This window comes from Sylvia atricapilla, chromosome 9 (genome assembly GCF_009819655.1).
Source record: "Sylvia atricapilla isolate bSylAtr1 chromosome 9, bSylAtr1.pri, whole genome shotgun sequence".
Lineage (NCBI taxonomy): Eukaryota > Metazoa > Chordata > Aves > Passeriformes > Sylviidae > Sylvia > Sylvia atricapilla.
The window spans coordinates 18,930,782-18,947,677 of NC_089148.1; the positions used below are offsets into that span (position 1 = coordinate 18,930,782).

Here is a 16,896-nt window from a genome sequence, read left to right on the forward strand (position 1 = left end):
ACAAAGAACACTCCTTGTTAAATTACTATGATTTTGCCTTTTTTCAGGTTTGATATTCTGTGAGAAACTTCTTAATGTGGCAAGTGGGTGTGGCTTGTCTATATTTTCTCATTTTTCATCATTGCCATTTAGAAACAAATTCAAGTAAATTGGTACCAACTCTCTCCTGCAGACACGGGTACACATGTAAACAAAGTAGTTTAGAATATTAATTGCATCGCACTAAATGTATTCACATTAGGCACAGCACTGATTTAAATATATTAGTAGAAAAATCAAACTTTTAACCAGTGTTGTAAAATCAGTATAAAGGCTGTATTTAGATCCTTTGTCCCTACTTCTCTGACAAGGAGAATAATAGCTTATGGTTTGTTTAAAGTCCTATTAAAGTGATGTAATTATTTTGCTATAGTTTATCAATGAATTCCTACTCTGTTAAATTATTTTGGGTTCCTTGACAAGCTGAAAGAACAATACTAAGGCCTGGAACGACTGACTCCTGCCAGGAGATGGCACTGATGGCCCACCAGCCCTCACACACACAGGGAGCCTGCAGTAACTGCACGGTGTCCCCCGCTCCTGGATCCTGCTATTGTAACTACGGGCATTGCAGCCCAAGGGTGCAAGCAGAGAGGAGCCCCAGGTGCACTATCTGTAGCACACAACAGGGAGTCTTTAGGTACAAGACACGCAGTTCTCTGTCGCATTACCTCGAAGCAATGTCTGGAGTGCAGTCACCTCTCCTGAGATTGTGGGGGAGAAAAGACACAAGAGCTGTGTGAATAATTGAACCATAATGGCAATGCCACTAAACCTTTGTAGTTTCACCTTTTGTAAGTTACAGTAAACACAGGCACTACAGAGAAACATATTGTACTATGTTAACATCTGTCTGGTTACCTTTGACAGCAATAAAATTAATCATGACCACTCACAGGCAGTATCTTCTCTCTACACCTTATTCTTAAATGTAGAGTCTAAAATGATAAATTGTTTTAAAAAAGTCAACATTTTCTCTAACAGAATTAAGGTTTTTAGTGCTAGTGTCTATAACTGGCTTTACTCAGAGGTATGTAATAAGCTTGGAAATAAAAAGACAGCATGAAACAGTATTGAGGTAAATACATACACTTTCAGTTCCAAAATAAGAAGCAGAAAGTACACAGGGCACGGTACAGCTGACACTTTATTCCTTCGTGATGGAGATATATAGTATTGAAACTGCAAGAGTCACAAAAAAAAAAAAAAATTAAAGTGCAAACTTCTATTAGAACTGATTATGGAATGTATTGATGTTTTTGGCACAAAAAGTGGGGAATTATATACTGCAACAAGATTTTCAGTTTAATGAATGTAATGCTTCCGTGCTCAGTAGTCACATTTGTGCACTGCAGAACAATACAATGTAAAACAGTGACTAACACAATTCACATACAACTCTATACAATTTACATCACACATCCAGTTAAAACTTCTCTGAAAATACATGAGGTCCACTGATACTTTGTTCACAATCACTTAACAAATGCCATTCTTTTAGCAGGCTTATCTTTTCAGCTTCCTTATTGATAAAAGCAAAAATAGACAATCTTAAATAGTAAATTATTTTCCTCAAATGATTCTATGTGGATATTGATGTTTTCTATTAATTTGGCTCTGACTTCATTGATAAAGCATATATGAAGCTGAACAAATCAAAAGCTCATTTTTGCCCTGTATTTTGCTGTGAACAAACAGCATTCTGTATACTGCCTTTTTGTTTTCAAAACTGGACATAGTGGTGCCTACGAGCTCTATTTGTATCACACGGAAATCACCAAAAAAATCAGAGCATAGCTTCACACAGTGGTGTCTATTGAAAATTGAGTATTAGCATGGTAAACACAAAAATACATAAATAGAAGAATTCAAGTTTATCTCATAAGGTACAGTATGCATTCACATTTTCATTACAGAGAGAGACACTGTATTCACATTCTGTTGAAGAAAGAAACCCACGTATCAGAGATCTCCCTAAACTCTCAGCAAAGATAACATCCAGGAAATATCTATAATGCACATTCTGGCTCTTTCATTTCAACTGAGCTAAACTGATTGCTGAAAGGAAAAATCCTTTGATGAGTAATTCAAGCCCTGTTGCTGAGCTATTACCACAAGAACTTCTGTACTGGTCTGCTCTGTCATACAGCCTGACAGTTATTATCAAGAGTTTTATGTGGGCAACTATCAGTGTGTTCAGTGTCTCATCTCCTTTTTTGGTTTGGGATTTTATTATTTATATTAATCAAGAATGATGATTTATATCAGGCATCTGAGAAATGTTTGGTGACCAAATGTACAGGACATGCACTAGATGCACATGTGTCACTGCAGAAGTGTCCTCACAACTGAATTCTTTGTTTGGGCAACAGAAAAATAAACAGCAAACAGCAAGACCAAGAAGCATTTGGCGTGATTTTAGTTTTTAGTACCATACTGCAAATACATAAACTGAAGTGTTCATGATATTTTTCTCTCTAATGCCAGAATAAAGATTAACAGGAGAAGCTGTGAGGTGAGGGTGATCCCACTAATCAGTTTAGGTAACTTTTGGCATCAGACTAAGACATCATTTAAAGCATCTATGTTAAGAGGCTGTGATTCCTACTGAGGCCAAGGGAGAGAAAGCAAGTGTGGTTTTAGAGCACCTAAATTTTGTGCCTGAAGTGAGACTGTTTGAACTAAACAACTGAAGGAATTCAGGTCTCTCAGCAGCTCCCTTGCTTTCTGTATACCAAAATGCAGCCCTGAAGCCAAGGAAATCTAAATGATGAGAGATGAAGAACCAACCTCTCTGTCTACACAGCTGTTTCTCAGCTCTGAAATCCCAACTCCTCCTCTCCTTCCCCTAGGGAGCCAGGGGAATTCACTGTCACCCATTCTAGGGCTTTCAGGGACACAAGGTAACAGCAGTGTCACCAGAAATGGTTCTTTTTTTTCTGGAGAAATCTTAAAAAGAGGAGTCACCCTTCTTACTCTCTGGATCTACAGCTTCTGCTGACTGTCATCCTTCCAGCTCCAAAGAAGTTTTCTCAGACCCAAAGCAGACCCCTCTGTTTTTCCTCTCTCCTTGCACCTACTCAAGGAGGGAGTGAGTTTGGGATAGGCCATCATGGCTTAGGATACTGTGGAGGGAACAGTGAAGAAGGAGAAGTGAAGAAAAAGACTCAGGTAAGAACTGAGGCAACAGAAGACAAAAGAGAAAAGTGCTCATCATGCCTTGATGAGCAAACTGGAAATGAGAGGCTGAGGAAGGAGACAGCTGAGAGGTAAGAGATGGTAGAAGAAAAAAAAAACAAAACCAAACCACTACAGGAATATTTAATGATAAATAAAATAGAAATCCTACAGCCTAACACTCTCAGTGTAGCTGGATGCTCTGGCTCCCTAGCAAGAGGAGGGAAGAGGGACTGAAGGACATGGATGGGCTCAGGCCCCTGGAGGTACATGGACAAGTCGGGTGGGGGGGCTGTTTCAGCTTTGACAGCTCCCATGGCTGCAAGGTTTTTAACAGAGCACAGCTTGCCTTTAGGAGCTCACAGCTCAATACTGCAGGGCCACTTTTTGGCACAAAAATCTCTGTTTAATGTCAAGTTATTTTGAAATGCATGATACTTTATCAAATATTTAAAAAGCACCAAGGGAAGGCAGAAAAAGATTCCCCACTGCAACATTTACATCCTTAGAGCCTGATCACCTGGCTCAGGTTTAAATGATGGTGCACAGGAATGGAGGAGACAAAGGGGAAATATTAGGACAAATCTTTGGGACAGAAAAGTCATAAATAGAAAAAGCCCCTGAACTGGCTGTTTGGCTGGCTGAATAGCTTCCTTTGAGACATGTTCTTTTCACATACAGTATATTTCCTCATCACTGCTCTCCTTCCCCATGATACCTCGTGTCATCACAACAAACAGTGCACCCATGAAGCATCAGGTGTACTCTGGTAGCTGCCAGCAGGTTTTCCTCTCATTACCACTGAGATGCAGTGTGAAATATGCCAGAGAGAACCTACAAGTATGAGTACTTGTGTTTCCTCCCTTATGACCACACAAAACAGCATGCAGGTTTCCAAAGGATATCCCAGTGGGCATTTGGTTAGTACTGTTTGCTTTCCTGCACACCACACTGCCCAAGCCCCCTCACGCACTTCCTACTGTACCTCAGCAACGTGCCACAAGTGATTCAGAAAAGGTGGAAGAGATGTCTAGGAAGCTGATAACATGTTCAGACTATTTGTCAGTCTCTGGAGATTTCCCACTACTGCTTCTGTTTGGGAATTGCTCCCATCCTTAGTTTACAAGTGATTTAACAAGAAGCATGGGAATACAATGGTGTATGCTTCACTTTGCAGTGGTGGAAAAAAAAAAAAGCTATGACTCAGTGGGTAAACATGTTGAGGAATTTGCTACAAAAATTGTATTTGCCTTAACTGAATACCACAGTGAATATTCATGCTACTAAAAAAATATAAGATGGTTATTGTTCCAAGGAAAACTGTCCCAAGGGCAGATAAAGAAAAAAATTATAATCTTCCAGGAAAAAACAGCTTCCCTTATTCATGGGCATAATCCAGGAATAGCTGTCCTTCAACTCCTTCTATTACCCTTTTCTTTTGAATTTTGCTAGTAAGTGGCCTCCAAAAGAGGAGAAAACAGATAGGAGAAACAGATTTTAGGATGTAAACAAAGAGATTTCACTCCCCCATACTTCAGATTTCTTTTGCATCTCTGCATTTAATTTTTGTGGTCCAGAGGATTCCTAGGATCTGCCTTCTAAAAAACTCTTCTCCAATTCTCACCACACTGAAAGTCATGGTCTTAGCAGAAAACTGGGACCTGAATTTGCAGGAGACAACTTGTATGGCTGCACTACTCTCTTCTTTTGTCATTCAAGTTTCCCAGGCAGTCACTGCACATGAACATCCCTGTCAGAGGAAGCTTTTCCAAAGACCTGATGTCTGAAATGGATTCCAGCCACAACTCTGCCCAGCAGCAGCACCGTGATGTGGCCAGGACAGTGAGCACAATCCACTGCCCACTGTTCCAGCTAGTGTATGGAAAGCTTCCCTGCCACAAAAAGTACTTGGATCATGAGCCCAGAGTTTCCTTCAGTCCCCTAATATTCTGCACCACTGAAAGCAGAAGACTGAGGAAGGAAAAAAACATGTAGAGAAAGGAAGCAAGAGGAAAGAAGACAGAAGGGAACAGTGTAAAGACAACAGAGGTGCTTGAAATATTAAGAATTAGCTGGGTTTCATAAAATTTTCACACAGCTATGTTAAATCACTAAAGCTAAGGGTTAGCCATTATAATTGTCTTCTGCTAGCCCATGGGACTAACTTACTTCAGAGTTATGTGCTCCCAACAAACCCTACATCATCCGCCTTAAATACCATCTGCAAGGACACAATAAAAATTCACAATGCAAAAAATTTGTAAACAAGGGTTAGTAGCACAGTGGTACAGTAGATTGTCAATAAAAACAATAAAAGTGTGGATACAGATTCGTCTACCTTGTGTGTAACATTATTGCCAGTTACAAGGGAGGAACTCTGTAAACTCATAATTCTGAAGCTTTGTTAATAAGCACAGAGCAACAGCTGAGTGCCCCATCTACTTTCTCCAGTTCTGTGTTGGCTATTGGGATCAGCATGTGGTCCTTCAGCTTTTCAAACACCTGTTCAGGAAAGAAAACGTAAGGGAAAATCATTACACTTTACACCTCTGTTTTCCCTTTTCTCTAAGCCTTTACAGAACAAACAGACATGGATTTGCCAGCGGGTGCCAAGCCATCCCATCACTGTAAACCAACACAAACATTCACAGTGCGCGTGGCTGGCCGTGGGACTCACACACCAAAGTGCAGCAGGGGAGCTGCTGGAGGCCTCGCTGGCACCCTGGGGTGGCTCTCACCTTGGCACTCTCCGGGTACTCCTCGGGGGCTCGGTGCAGCAGCACGTGCCCTTTGCTGGGAATGTTTAGGTAGATGCAGTTTGCTGCGGCATCGTCAGGCACTGTCAGCTTGTCGTAGCGGTGGTCACTCATCTGCTGCATGGTCTGCCAGGAGATGGAAAATGCAGCTATTTATATCAAACACCTTAGCAGTCCCAAAGTAATGGGAGAACAGAATCTTCAGAAACAGCTAATTGTGATTGCCAAGGACCATTTTGCTATGCAGCAAGTACAGATATCTCCTTTTACCTCTGCCTTTATGGAAGAATCTACTAAACCTAACTGAAAGGAGCAGTAGAAAACTTTTGTGCAATGCTTCTTGCAAGCAGCAGGATTAAGCAGGGCACTTGGTAAGCATCTGTGGGGTCTTTTCCTCAAGGATTGCACACTGAGTATGCAAAACTGCTCCTGACACTGATTGAGACTATAGGTGCTCAGCACCTTAAAAAAAAAAACAAAAAACAAAAAAGCAACCATTGTTCAATATTTATATAATGAGTATGAATTAAACCAAACAGGACAGGAACGGTTCCCAGCTTGGATATCAGCCCAATCTTAATTCTTTTCAAGGACCTCCCTTCTGCTTTGCAAGCAGTTACTCTTTCACTAAGCACCTGTGCTGGGGAGCCAGCAGGCACGTCTGTGCTAATCCTCGTTCCCAAGGGGACAACACAATACCCGCCTTGCAACAGAAGAGCTGCTGGGTTTCAGAGGTTTGGGTTATAAATATAAGGCTCAAACACAAATGTAGACCCTGGCTGGCTGGAATTTCAGAGACAGAGACTCTCAGGACACGACAAGCATGCAATCCCATGTTTTGGATCAGATCTGTTTTAGTAAGGATGGGAAAAGCCTGAAGACAAGATGCCTGACTCCCAGTTGTAGCATTCCAGCTTTACATCAGCTTCAGCCTCACAGAGACCAAGAATAACACAGAACTGAACAAGGCTCAAAGTCCAAATCTTTGGTCCTACTGAAAGCCTAAGCAAATGCAAGTGCTTCCCTTTCTCCCCCAGCCCACCTGTGTTCCCCCATATACATTGCAAACAGAAAGAAAAGGCACTTTTTTTTTCAGCTTAAAATATTCACATTCATCTTTAGAAAAATCAGGGCTTTTGTTAACAAGATTTTTCAACTAAACTCCCTTCTCAGAGAGAACCCAGACATTTACATCACATAGCAGAAAGCAGACTTCAATTTTAGGCACAATTAAGTTTGTCATTAAGTTCATTCCAAGGTCATTCATCTGTACTACTTCTCATTCATTAAAGAAATACTACATATAACTGATTTATAACAGGGTCTACAACATACTGGGAAGCAACAAAGAACTCATGCTTGCCCACACCTATGGTAAGTAATTCTTTTATGGGTCTACATTTTTCATGTTCTAGCCTGAGTCATCCACATCCCGTGGAGAACATGAAACTCATAACAAAGAATGCCACGCATTCTTGAGGAAGTGTTATCAGATTGTCATTTCTTGTTCCCTCTCATGTTATGAACTCTCCCAAGTTCCCAAGGACACATCTACCTCCTTAAAAGGTTAATGTGTTGTTCTGGGCAAAAATTCTTGCACCTTCACTTCACCAGATGTAATTTGTATTTTGATATGCTTAGCATAGTAATTTTCTTTCTTATAATTTTGTTTTTGCTATGTTGCCAAGATGCCTTTTATTCTGCTTTCCTTGATGCTGCAGACATCCTGCACCTAGTGTGGCTCTTGCACCTGGTAACCAGAGGCAGCATCATGTCCTCTACCTGTAGCTTCCCTTTTCCCTCCTATACAATGTTTTAAAGTCTTGACTAAGGAAACATACATTAAATCTGTACTAAAATACATGTATGAGTAGAAGAGAAGGGACTATGTCTGGATTTTACTAAGCTCCTAAACAGTTGCTCTTTCTCTTTGTGGGAAACAGAATTCTGATATTGTAGGTTTTCTGTAGGAATGTCAGAAATATACTGTGAATCACTGTGAAACACTTCCATATGAACTTATGAGAGAATTCTTTAGCAGAAGGGTGAAGACAAGTCTCCCATTCATTTGCTTCTGCAAAATGCTGAAGTGGGAACTACAGCAGCAAGCAGAAATAAAGGACAAGTGGCAGGGCTCTAGTGCCTCAAGGACCGGCTTTGGGGAGCCCGGGAGACAATGCCAAGGGCACGTTAAGAGCACTGTTTTCAATATTAAAAAGCACACAAACGGTGGCTGAATTAGTTCAGAAACAAATGAGAAAATCTGAGTGAGAAAGTGAGACAAAGCAGCACAGGAGTTTGAGGACACAGCTGTGATAGTGGGACAGGGATCTCAGCTAGCCAGAACGACACCACAAGAAAGCTTTTATTACCAACTGGAGGTTTGACAATACAAGATTACTCTCTTCCTCAGCTCTTAAGATAAAAAAGGAAATCATATTTGTAAGCTTTCATCGCTGCTATAACTACGCCTGACTGTTGCAGTAAAATCTCAAAAACCACTTACTTGAGAGAGTGCCCAGGCAATAACACCCCAAGCCTGCCCCACAGGGAGGCTCTGGATGCAGCAGAAATGCACCAATATGATCAGGGTACTTTCCAAAACCATGTGGTTTCTGTATTTCTATTATGTGAAGTCATTAAGTACATGTGCCTGGCCAGACAGACTCCAGGGCAGAGAAAAGGAGATAAAAGCAAGGTCTTTTGATTGTATTTTCTGTCAGACACATCCCAAAATATGATGCATTTACAGAGGCTTTCTGTCCACAAATGTTGTACAACCAGCTACATTAAGTGCCAGGCATTTCCCACGTGCCTAGTTTTTCTGGGAATTTTCTTCAGCTTAAAGAGGGTAATTTTGACTGCACATTCTCTCAGCCCTTAGTCATGCTTTCCTTATGTTGAAGTCATTCACATAGCCTAAAATGCCTTTTCTATAGTTTTTTTACAGTGTGTCCTCAGACAACTGAGGTAATGGATAAGCTAAATATTGCTAACTATGAAGCAGCATTATGCGTGAAGGAAAAATGTGTATGAGTTTCTAGTCTATTATCACTGACAGAACTAAGATGACTGCATGCATTTTTAAAAGAGGCCAAGCCTAGCTACAAATTTTTCCCCCTCCATGAGGAAGGCTCCAGTCTGAGCCCTGCTGCCTACTCACTCTGGGGTCTACTCACATTGTGAGATTGCTGCAGGACAGAGAGCAACCAAACCCACCTGCAATGCACATTTTATCTCCAACTCCTCACAAGCAAAACCAAACATAAATTGAATGTTCCTCTTGCTAACAGGGCATTGAGCACCACACTTAAAAATGCCTGTGTGATGCTGACAGAGAAGCCCAGATTTCCAGGGTTTGATGTTTGTATTGATTAACCACTGTTCCCCTGTGGGAACAGTGGAAAAAGAAAAATCAAATCTAAGCTCAAGTCAAGTGTGTGTAACCCCACACCCATGAGATCATTCCCTCACCAGCTTTCATCTATCCTTTCTTAAATCCTTCAAGTCAAAGTATTTTTAAAAGAAAACTAGTCACGTCAAAGTATTTAAGATTTTTTTTTATCCCACCTCTTTTCTTTCTTCCCAAGCACATTAAACCTTGGCCTGCTTGACACTGATGCTTAATCAACCTTTGGCCTGGGATCCAAGAGAGTGAAAGGTGTGAGAAAAGATTAAACTACATCAAGGTTTTGCCTACAATGACAAAACCAAGTATTTTTGTGGTGCAGGGCAACTAAGACTGATGAGAAGAGTAACAGCAATAGGCAGTCACATGCCCCCAGGCTGGATAGGAGTTTGTAAGGTCAATGTTTCTTTTCTGCTTGGAGGTAAGACCACTTGTGTGGGAACAATGTCGGGCTATGCTATTATGCAGCAAAGATAGAAGATGAGGACAGGCACCTGGCCATCCACTGCCATCTGGAGGGACAGCTGAGAAAGGTAAATTAGTGCTTGCCACGTGGAAAATACTGCTGAGTGCCAAATCTGCTTTTTTAAAATTCTTGCAGCATTCAGAAGAGCTGCTTTTTAGTGCTGCATGGTAGGGTGTCTCCAATCTCAGGTGAGAGGTAATGGTACCCACTTTTGCATCCCAAGATAGGGAGAGGAGGTGACCAAGATTTGGTGCATGGTTTCCAGGAACCCCAACTCATCAGCTGTCATACAGAGTGATACCAGCTCAGCACTGTCCCAGGCATCTGCCCAGTTTGCTTTGGAACATGTAGCAAGTCAGCTGCAGAGTTCAGACAGGTACTGTGGAAGGAAACATTTCTTTTCTTTTTTTTTTTTTTTTTTTTTTTAATTTTCAATTTGCCCCTTTAGAGCTTACCTTTACATACTTTTAGAGCTCCTTTGATACTTGCACTGGAAGACACAGTTGATCCCCGGTCAACTTTCCCACATCATTCCTGACTTTTTAGGCATCTATGATCCTATCCTAGTTGTCTTTTTTCCAGGTTGTAGTCATAGCTTGCTTAGTTTGTCTTCTTAGACAAGCTGTCCAGGCATCTCTCAGCCCTTATGAAACTTTTCTGAATCTTTCCAGTTATGCTTCACCTTTTTTGAAATGAAGGGTCTGTGCATGCAAAGTGCACACAACAGACAACATGCAGATGCACCACGGCTTTATCAGCGGCAAAATGATGTTCTCTGTTTGGTTTTCAGCTGAGCTAGAAATTTCAACAAGCTCAGGATCTCATTTATGCAGTAATGATCAGTCAGACCACATTTTATATGTGATGTTCAGAATAACATCAGAGTAGTATTCAGAGCTGTCATTCTGTCTGTTCTGGCTGCACATCGCTTTACACTGAAACCGAAATTCATTCACTGACTTACTGCCCTGAGTGCCCTTTAAGTTCTTTCCTCATTTCTTCATATTTAGAGAAACAATTGCCACTGGAGAGAGAAAGGAGCAGCCTTTGGGCTCAATGCAAGAAAGTGCAGGACAGAGTGGAGCTGATGAGCTGTGCCACAATGCCATGTGCCTTGTACAGGGACTCATTAGCCTCTCAGAGTTTCCTTGTAACAAAGCAGTGACCATGAAACACTTGGCTAGGCTGGCCAGAGGGGACAGAAGAGCAGAGCTGGAAAAGCCAGCAACCTTGCTGGAATGTCAAGATCTATCAGGAGTGTCCCCCTGACATGCAGACAGTCAGAAGAGACAACAGTGTAGGAGGCACAGTAGGAAGGGGCCATCGCAGCCACTGTGAGTGGCATAAATCAAAGGAGAATTATCTAAGCCTTCTTGTCAGGCACTGAGAAGTCTGATATAGGATAGGATAGAGATATAGGATAGGACAGCACAGATCTATAGACACAAACTACACTGCAGATCTCTCTGAAGCTAGCAGTGCCCTGGTTTGCCATGGTCAGTATGCCAAATTTCTCAGTCCATCCACAGCTGGGTGTTGCTTTAATTTCCACCTACCACCCACGGTCTCAGCAGCTGGGCTTTGGGCTTTGCCTCCCTGCTGCACCCTCTCAGTCATGTTTTCCAGAAGAGCGCTTTTAAACAACCTCTCCCACCCTGCTCCTTGGCTTTTCCTGGCCCAGGACGCCTTTCGCATCATCACAGATGTGATGGGCACTGAGTGTCCTTCATGTGCACACCTGCACTGCTCTGCCCCTCTGAGCCACCATCCCTCAAGGCCACACTGTCACCTGCCTGCCAGCCCTGCCCAGGACCACTGCTAAGGGAAACCATGACCTGAGAAGGAGAAAAGGAAGCGGATTACGTGGGCTGTTGTTTTCAGCAGAGAAGGCAAATGCACGAACATCCTGTCTTTGGAACAGGAACCCAGGGAGAGAATAGTAAAAGGAAAAATAAGAGGCAAAGGAATAGAAACATGAGTCCCCATTTACGCAAAACAAATGACATCTTCTCAGTCAGCCTCTGACCCAGCTCCTGTGGCTGACAGCCTTACTGGTGAGGAAAAACATGTATTGAAAGGGACACTTTCCTCACCCTTTAAAAACAAACAAACAAAACTGATTAATACAATAATCTCTACTCTATAAATATATAGTTTTGAGTCTTTATCTTCCAAAGATTCTTCTGCACATATGCAAAGTGAACAGCATTAACACTCAGATAAGTGCAGTGTCTATTACATCATCTAAAATTAATTCAAAGTAAAACATCACTAGTTGACTTTTGAAGGTAGGAGGTCATCTGGCACTCAGTGAAGACTTACATCCTCTGAGATGTGTACCCCTGATTCACAAAATAATGAAGAATCAGATGGAGATAAAGAAAAGTACATAGAATTTTCTAAGTTGATTAATTTATTGTTTGATCATAAATTGATTAATTTTCCTCTCTACAAGGCTGAGAGAAGCAAAGTCTCATTTTTTGTTATTTAGCTTTAAGGGGAAAGTTCTCAACAGTTCTTTGTATTTCACTAACCTTTTTCTGTTGCCACATTACAAAAAAGTCAGCATTCATCTGCACGTTCTGCTAATTCCCTACCTGATGTCATCTTCTTTGGGTTATTAATATTAGTAATGATTTCCACAGCAACCCATTGTGATAGCATAACTAGAGGATTATGACTTCATGTGGGGAATAAGCAGAGGCACAAGTGATGAATTCTCAAGGAAGAGATAATGTTTTCATGCAAACTTGTGCATTACTAGAAAAGACAGTTGCTATACAGACAATAGGAAAAGCAGATTTAGCCAAGCCTTTTCCTGCTGCATGGTAGTACAGGCTGTTTTCTAAGAACACCAGAGAGATGAAGCTTTCCCTTAGGTGTCTGAAGGCACTTCTGTGGCAGAGCTAGGAAGCTCTCTGCTTTATCCAGGCACTATAACCCTCCTCCCATGCAGGGAAACAGTACTCAGCTATTCAAAAGCTGGCACGTTGCAGAGACTTCAGTTACACAAGATGGAGTAAAAACAAAAGGCATTTAATCAAAGGAATGGGGGCAACTGCCAATGCGAGAACAACTCCTTGTGCTCAAGTCTTTAAAAGCTCTGCTCTGATCATAGCTTGGATGCAGACCAAGGGCATAGTTACCCAAAAGAGACTCCTTTCTATATTATCCCTAAGATGTCGTTTTGATAAGCCTCCCTTGACCACTGTCAAAATAGCTGCATTAGCAATAGCATCCTCCAGGGAATAATTCAGAGGATGAATGAGCTCCACTCCCAAGAGAAGATATTGAATGAGAAAGTCAAGAACAAGGCAGGACAATCATGTCCAAGCTTTTATTGAAAGCAGGAGGAAAAAAAAAAGTTATATTGCTAAAGTCATGGCATTGCACTACTGTAGATATTCCAACAGAGTCCTGACCATAAAGAATTCCCACTGAGTAATTCCAAGATACCAAAGACCAGCACCGAGGTGCAGATGCCACCACCGCTCTGGGCCCTGCTGGGACAAGTCTGTGAGGGGACATGAAGAGTTACACTATCAGCTGCATCACCTGCTCTGCCTTGCACCCTGACTGGCAATACTGCTCAGTCCTGACATCTGCCATGGCCCCACTGCCTCTGTAATTAGCAAACACTCCTCTCAAATGACCAGCTGAACCCCCAGATGTTTCACATGACCCTCCATTATTCCAGATCTCAGAGGAAATATGCCAGACTCAGCTGACTGCAGGACTGAGGTCAGGCCATATGGTGGGATGCGTCCTCCCTTCCAAGATCCATCAGCAATCCCCATGCACCCTGCATTACCCCAGATCAGTGGATTCACACCAAGGCTTTCTCTACCAGTCCTGTGGGAGACCCTAGGGCTGCTCCCTTTGGTCAATGCCTGGTATCAGAGCCTACCCAAAGGACAGACTCATTTCTCAACAGGCAAGAGAACTTTATTAGTAGGAACTTGCTACAGATACAATCCATACTGCTTGCAAGAGAATAGTTGAGCTTGTCTAAGCTGGGAACATCATGTGCAGCCCCCAGATCCCTTGGGATTACTGCTGAGTTATCCAAAGGGTGATAGTCTGATCAAGGATTGTGTCCACAATCATTTGCTGCTTTGCAAGTCTTCACTCATCCCAAAGTGGAGGGAAATTGTGCTCTGTATCAACCTACACAAACAGCCACAAATGTGGCTTCTCTGGATTTAGTGTAGAGCAAGAGAATAGAGAAAGGAATGTGCAACAGTTGCTGTGTCACAATTCCCATTGTTACCTTGCCTAGCTTTTGCCTTTGCTGCTGGAACCTGCACTGGATTATATCCTGGGTCAGTTCCTGCTCTTCGGCTCTACCATCAAGACCCCAGGGCTGTGTCCCTTGATGGGGAAAAAGTGGTGCAGAGTGTTCACCTGCAGCACTGCCACATCAACTCCCTACACTGGGACTGGCACTGTCACAGCCCAAATCTGTCCTCATTCACATTCACAGTAAACATCAGCAACTCTGACAGTGCATGATCAGAGCCCAAAGGTGACATATTTATAGGAAATCCTGGCCTCACCAAGGGAATTGGAACATAATCCCAGGCTTCATCATCTCAACAGCCATGGCTAATGTTCAAACATGGAATTACATGTATGGAATTATAAACAGGTTTAACTACAAGAAGGAATTAAATGTATGCTGAAAACAGCAGAGGGAAGTTAAAGTTTCAGATGTGATAGTCACCAGAGGCCCCAGTACTTTCTGCACTTAACCTGTCTCTTTCTTTCACCGAGTTTCCTCAAGTGCCACTTTTCAGCTGCAGTCCAAATAAATACACTACACTTGCCAAAGCCTGAAGAGGATTTAATGGCTAAAATGTCATTTCTGATTTAATATCTGCTTCTAGCATGTGGTCTATTATCCTGAACTCTGTGGATTCATTTCCCAGCTCACTTGCAGTGCTTTACATTACACATACTGCACTGAACTCACAACCAATTGCACTTGGCCATATGTGAACACCAGTTGCAATTTCTTTTTCTGTTTTTGAAGTATCGTAAAGATATATAAGTTGCACCAGTAAGAACAATCAAGAAAAATCTCCATTTCAAACAAGATTGTAAGCAGATAAATCCTGTTTTAAATGTAAAATGTTAGGCATAGCCTAATGTAGCAGTTCACTTGTAGCAGTTGCCTAACATGACATACAAAAACAACTCAATTACCAGAGATGATTAAAGACAACTCAATCATCTTGCTTGTATGATTGCATTTCCAGTAATGAAAAATGGCAACATGAAGGAAGGGTTTAAAATAACAAGCTATTACAATAAAGGAGTGGCATGCTGGGCTGTGCCAAGCAACAGACTCGGCAGAAGCTCAGGGGACTGTACTGCCACAGACTCTGCTGGGTAACAGGAGAACAGCTGACAGCACTGCTACAGCTCAGCTGATCTGCTGAAATCCAAGGAGTGGCTTTTAATTCCAAATATCAGCACCTCAAGATCCTCTTGCACTTGCATTTCCACAAGACTGCAAGAAGTTGATTTCCAACTGAATTTTTTCTTGCTTTGGTGGCAAGTAAACAAATACAAATATAGTGTCAAAAAGCAAGAATTCAAATGTTGGGGAACACTGGTGATCAGCACACTGTAAATGCCATCATTTCCAAGACAGATAATTTACCCATTTGTTTGCCAATAATTTCTCTGAAGAGATTTAGACTCCTGGAGAAACAGCCAGGTCCAGCCCACTGGAACATGTTCTGGGTAACTCTGTATGTTGCTGTGACATGGCTGCCTGATGTAACCTGTCAGCTCTCTAGGAGCACAAGAAGAGCATATGCTATGGGACAAAACCTTGCTCCAAACTACACTCCCTAACCTCAGCTGGCAGAGTGTGAGCAAACATTACCCTCAGACACATGCAAAAGTCCTGTTAAAGTGCAGAGAAACACACTGAAAACTGACACAGTTGATTTATTTTTAAAAATGTATCCACCAACAATCAGAAACTGCTAGATTATCTTGCTAATTATCATGTTATTTTAAAAATAAATCTGCTTATTACTTTACCATGATTAATGCTGGTGTTTACTTAAGGGTTAGTTACCAGTAATATTTGATCAAGTTAGACAAAAAATGTTTCTGGTTACAACGGCTAAATTGATGCACTGCAACATGATTAGGCAAGCTGTGCAGAAGGGTTTAATCAAACTGATTGAGTTCTCAGATTAGCCCAGGCTCAAATTTAAATTGCAGCACTGAGTAACCAGTATTGTAGTTGAATTTTGCTCACGTTTATAAACACTCTAGACAAGTATAGGGCCTCTCCCTCCTCCCTCATGACGAAACTTTTACTTCCCCTCTGTGAATTTTAAAGACAAGTTTCCTCATGGCAACATCTGAAGTAAGTATCTCCACTGGTCTGACTACATCTCCTTCCTCCATTTTAACACCAAATTATCAGATTTTAAGTCACAAAGCAGTAAATAATAACCTGTATATTCTGTTTATTTCCTTAAGATAACTAAATCAATGTCGTCATTCTCTTGCCTGATACAGACATTCTCTAAGGTTCTCTTGTGTGTGCAAACCAAACATGTAGTTCGTTGTTTCTTCTTTCACTGATCTATATGTATTTTAAAATTCCAGCATCCTTAAGCAGACATCTTAAAAAGATCAGAAAGAGATATGCTGTTTAGAATATTCTCTTAGGTGCTTTACCTTGAGGGCTTTCTGTGCAGCTTCACTTGATCCAATAGCAATCAAGTTTGGTCCAGCCATGCTGCAAAAGCTCTTCAGATGCAAAGAATCATGAACAGGGACTGTGGAGACAGCATAATCCTGTATGGGAGTTAAGAATGGTGCTTTAAATATTTTTAAAGTGTCCTAATTCCATAATTATATGGAGACATTCCATAATTAATTTTACTCTCTGCAAATTATTAACCCCAGGGCACAGTGTCAACTGTTTAAGAATGACATGCTTGTCTTTTCTGGAGACTGGCATAAAAATCAGAACATGTTTCAAATACTACTATTGTTGCATCCAAAAAGAAATACATTAA

The 16,896-nt window shown here is 41.5% G+C and overlaps 1 protein-coding gene across 1 annotated transcript in view; it reads right to left on the reverse strand.

Moving 5' to 3' along the window:
- Window positions 1-5,319: 5,319 nt before the first annotated feature.
- Window positions 5,320-16,896, reverse strand: part of DDAH1 (dimethylarginine dimethylaminohydrolase 1) — a 52,887-nt gene continuing 41,310 nt past the window's right edge. The window contains exons 4-6 of the mRNA XM_066325154.1: window positions 16,553-16,672; window positions 5,955-6,098; window positions 5,320-5,718 (exon numbers count right to left, since the gene is read on the reverse strand). Coding sequence (XP_066181251.1) covers window positions 5,602-5,718; window positions 5,955-6,098; window positions 16,553-16,672 — 381 coding nt within the window. The 3' untranslated portion in view covers window positions 5,320-5,601. The remainder of the gene's footprint in view (window positions 5,719-5,954; window positions 6,099-16,552; window positions 16,673-16,896) is intronic.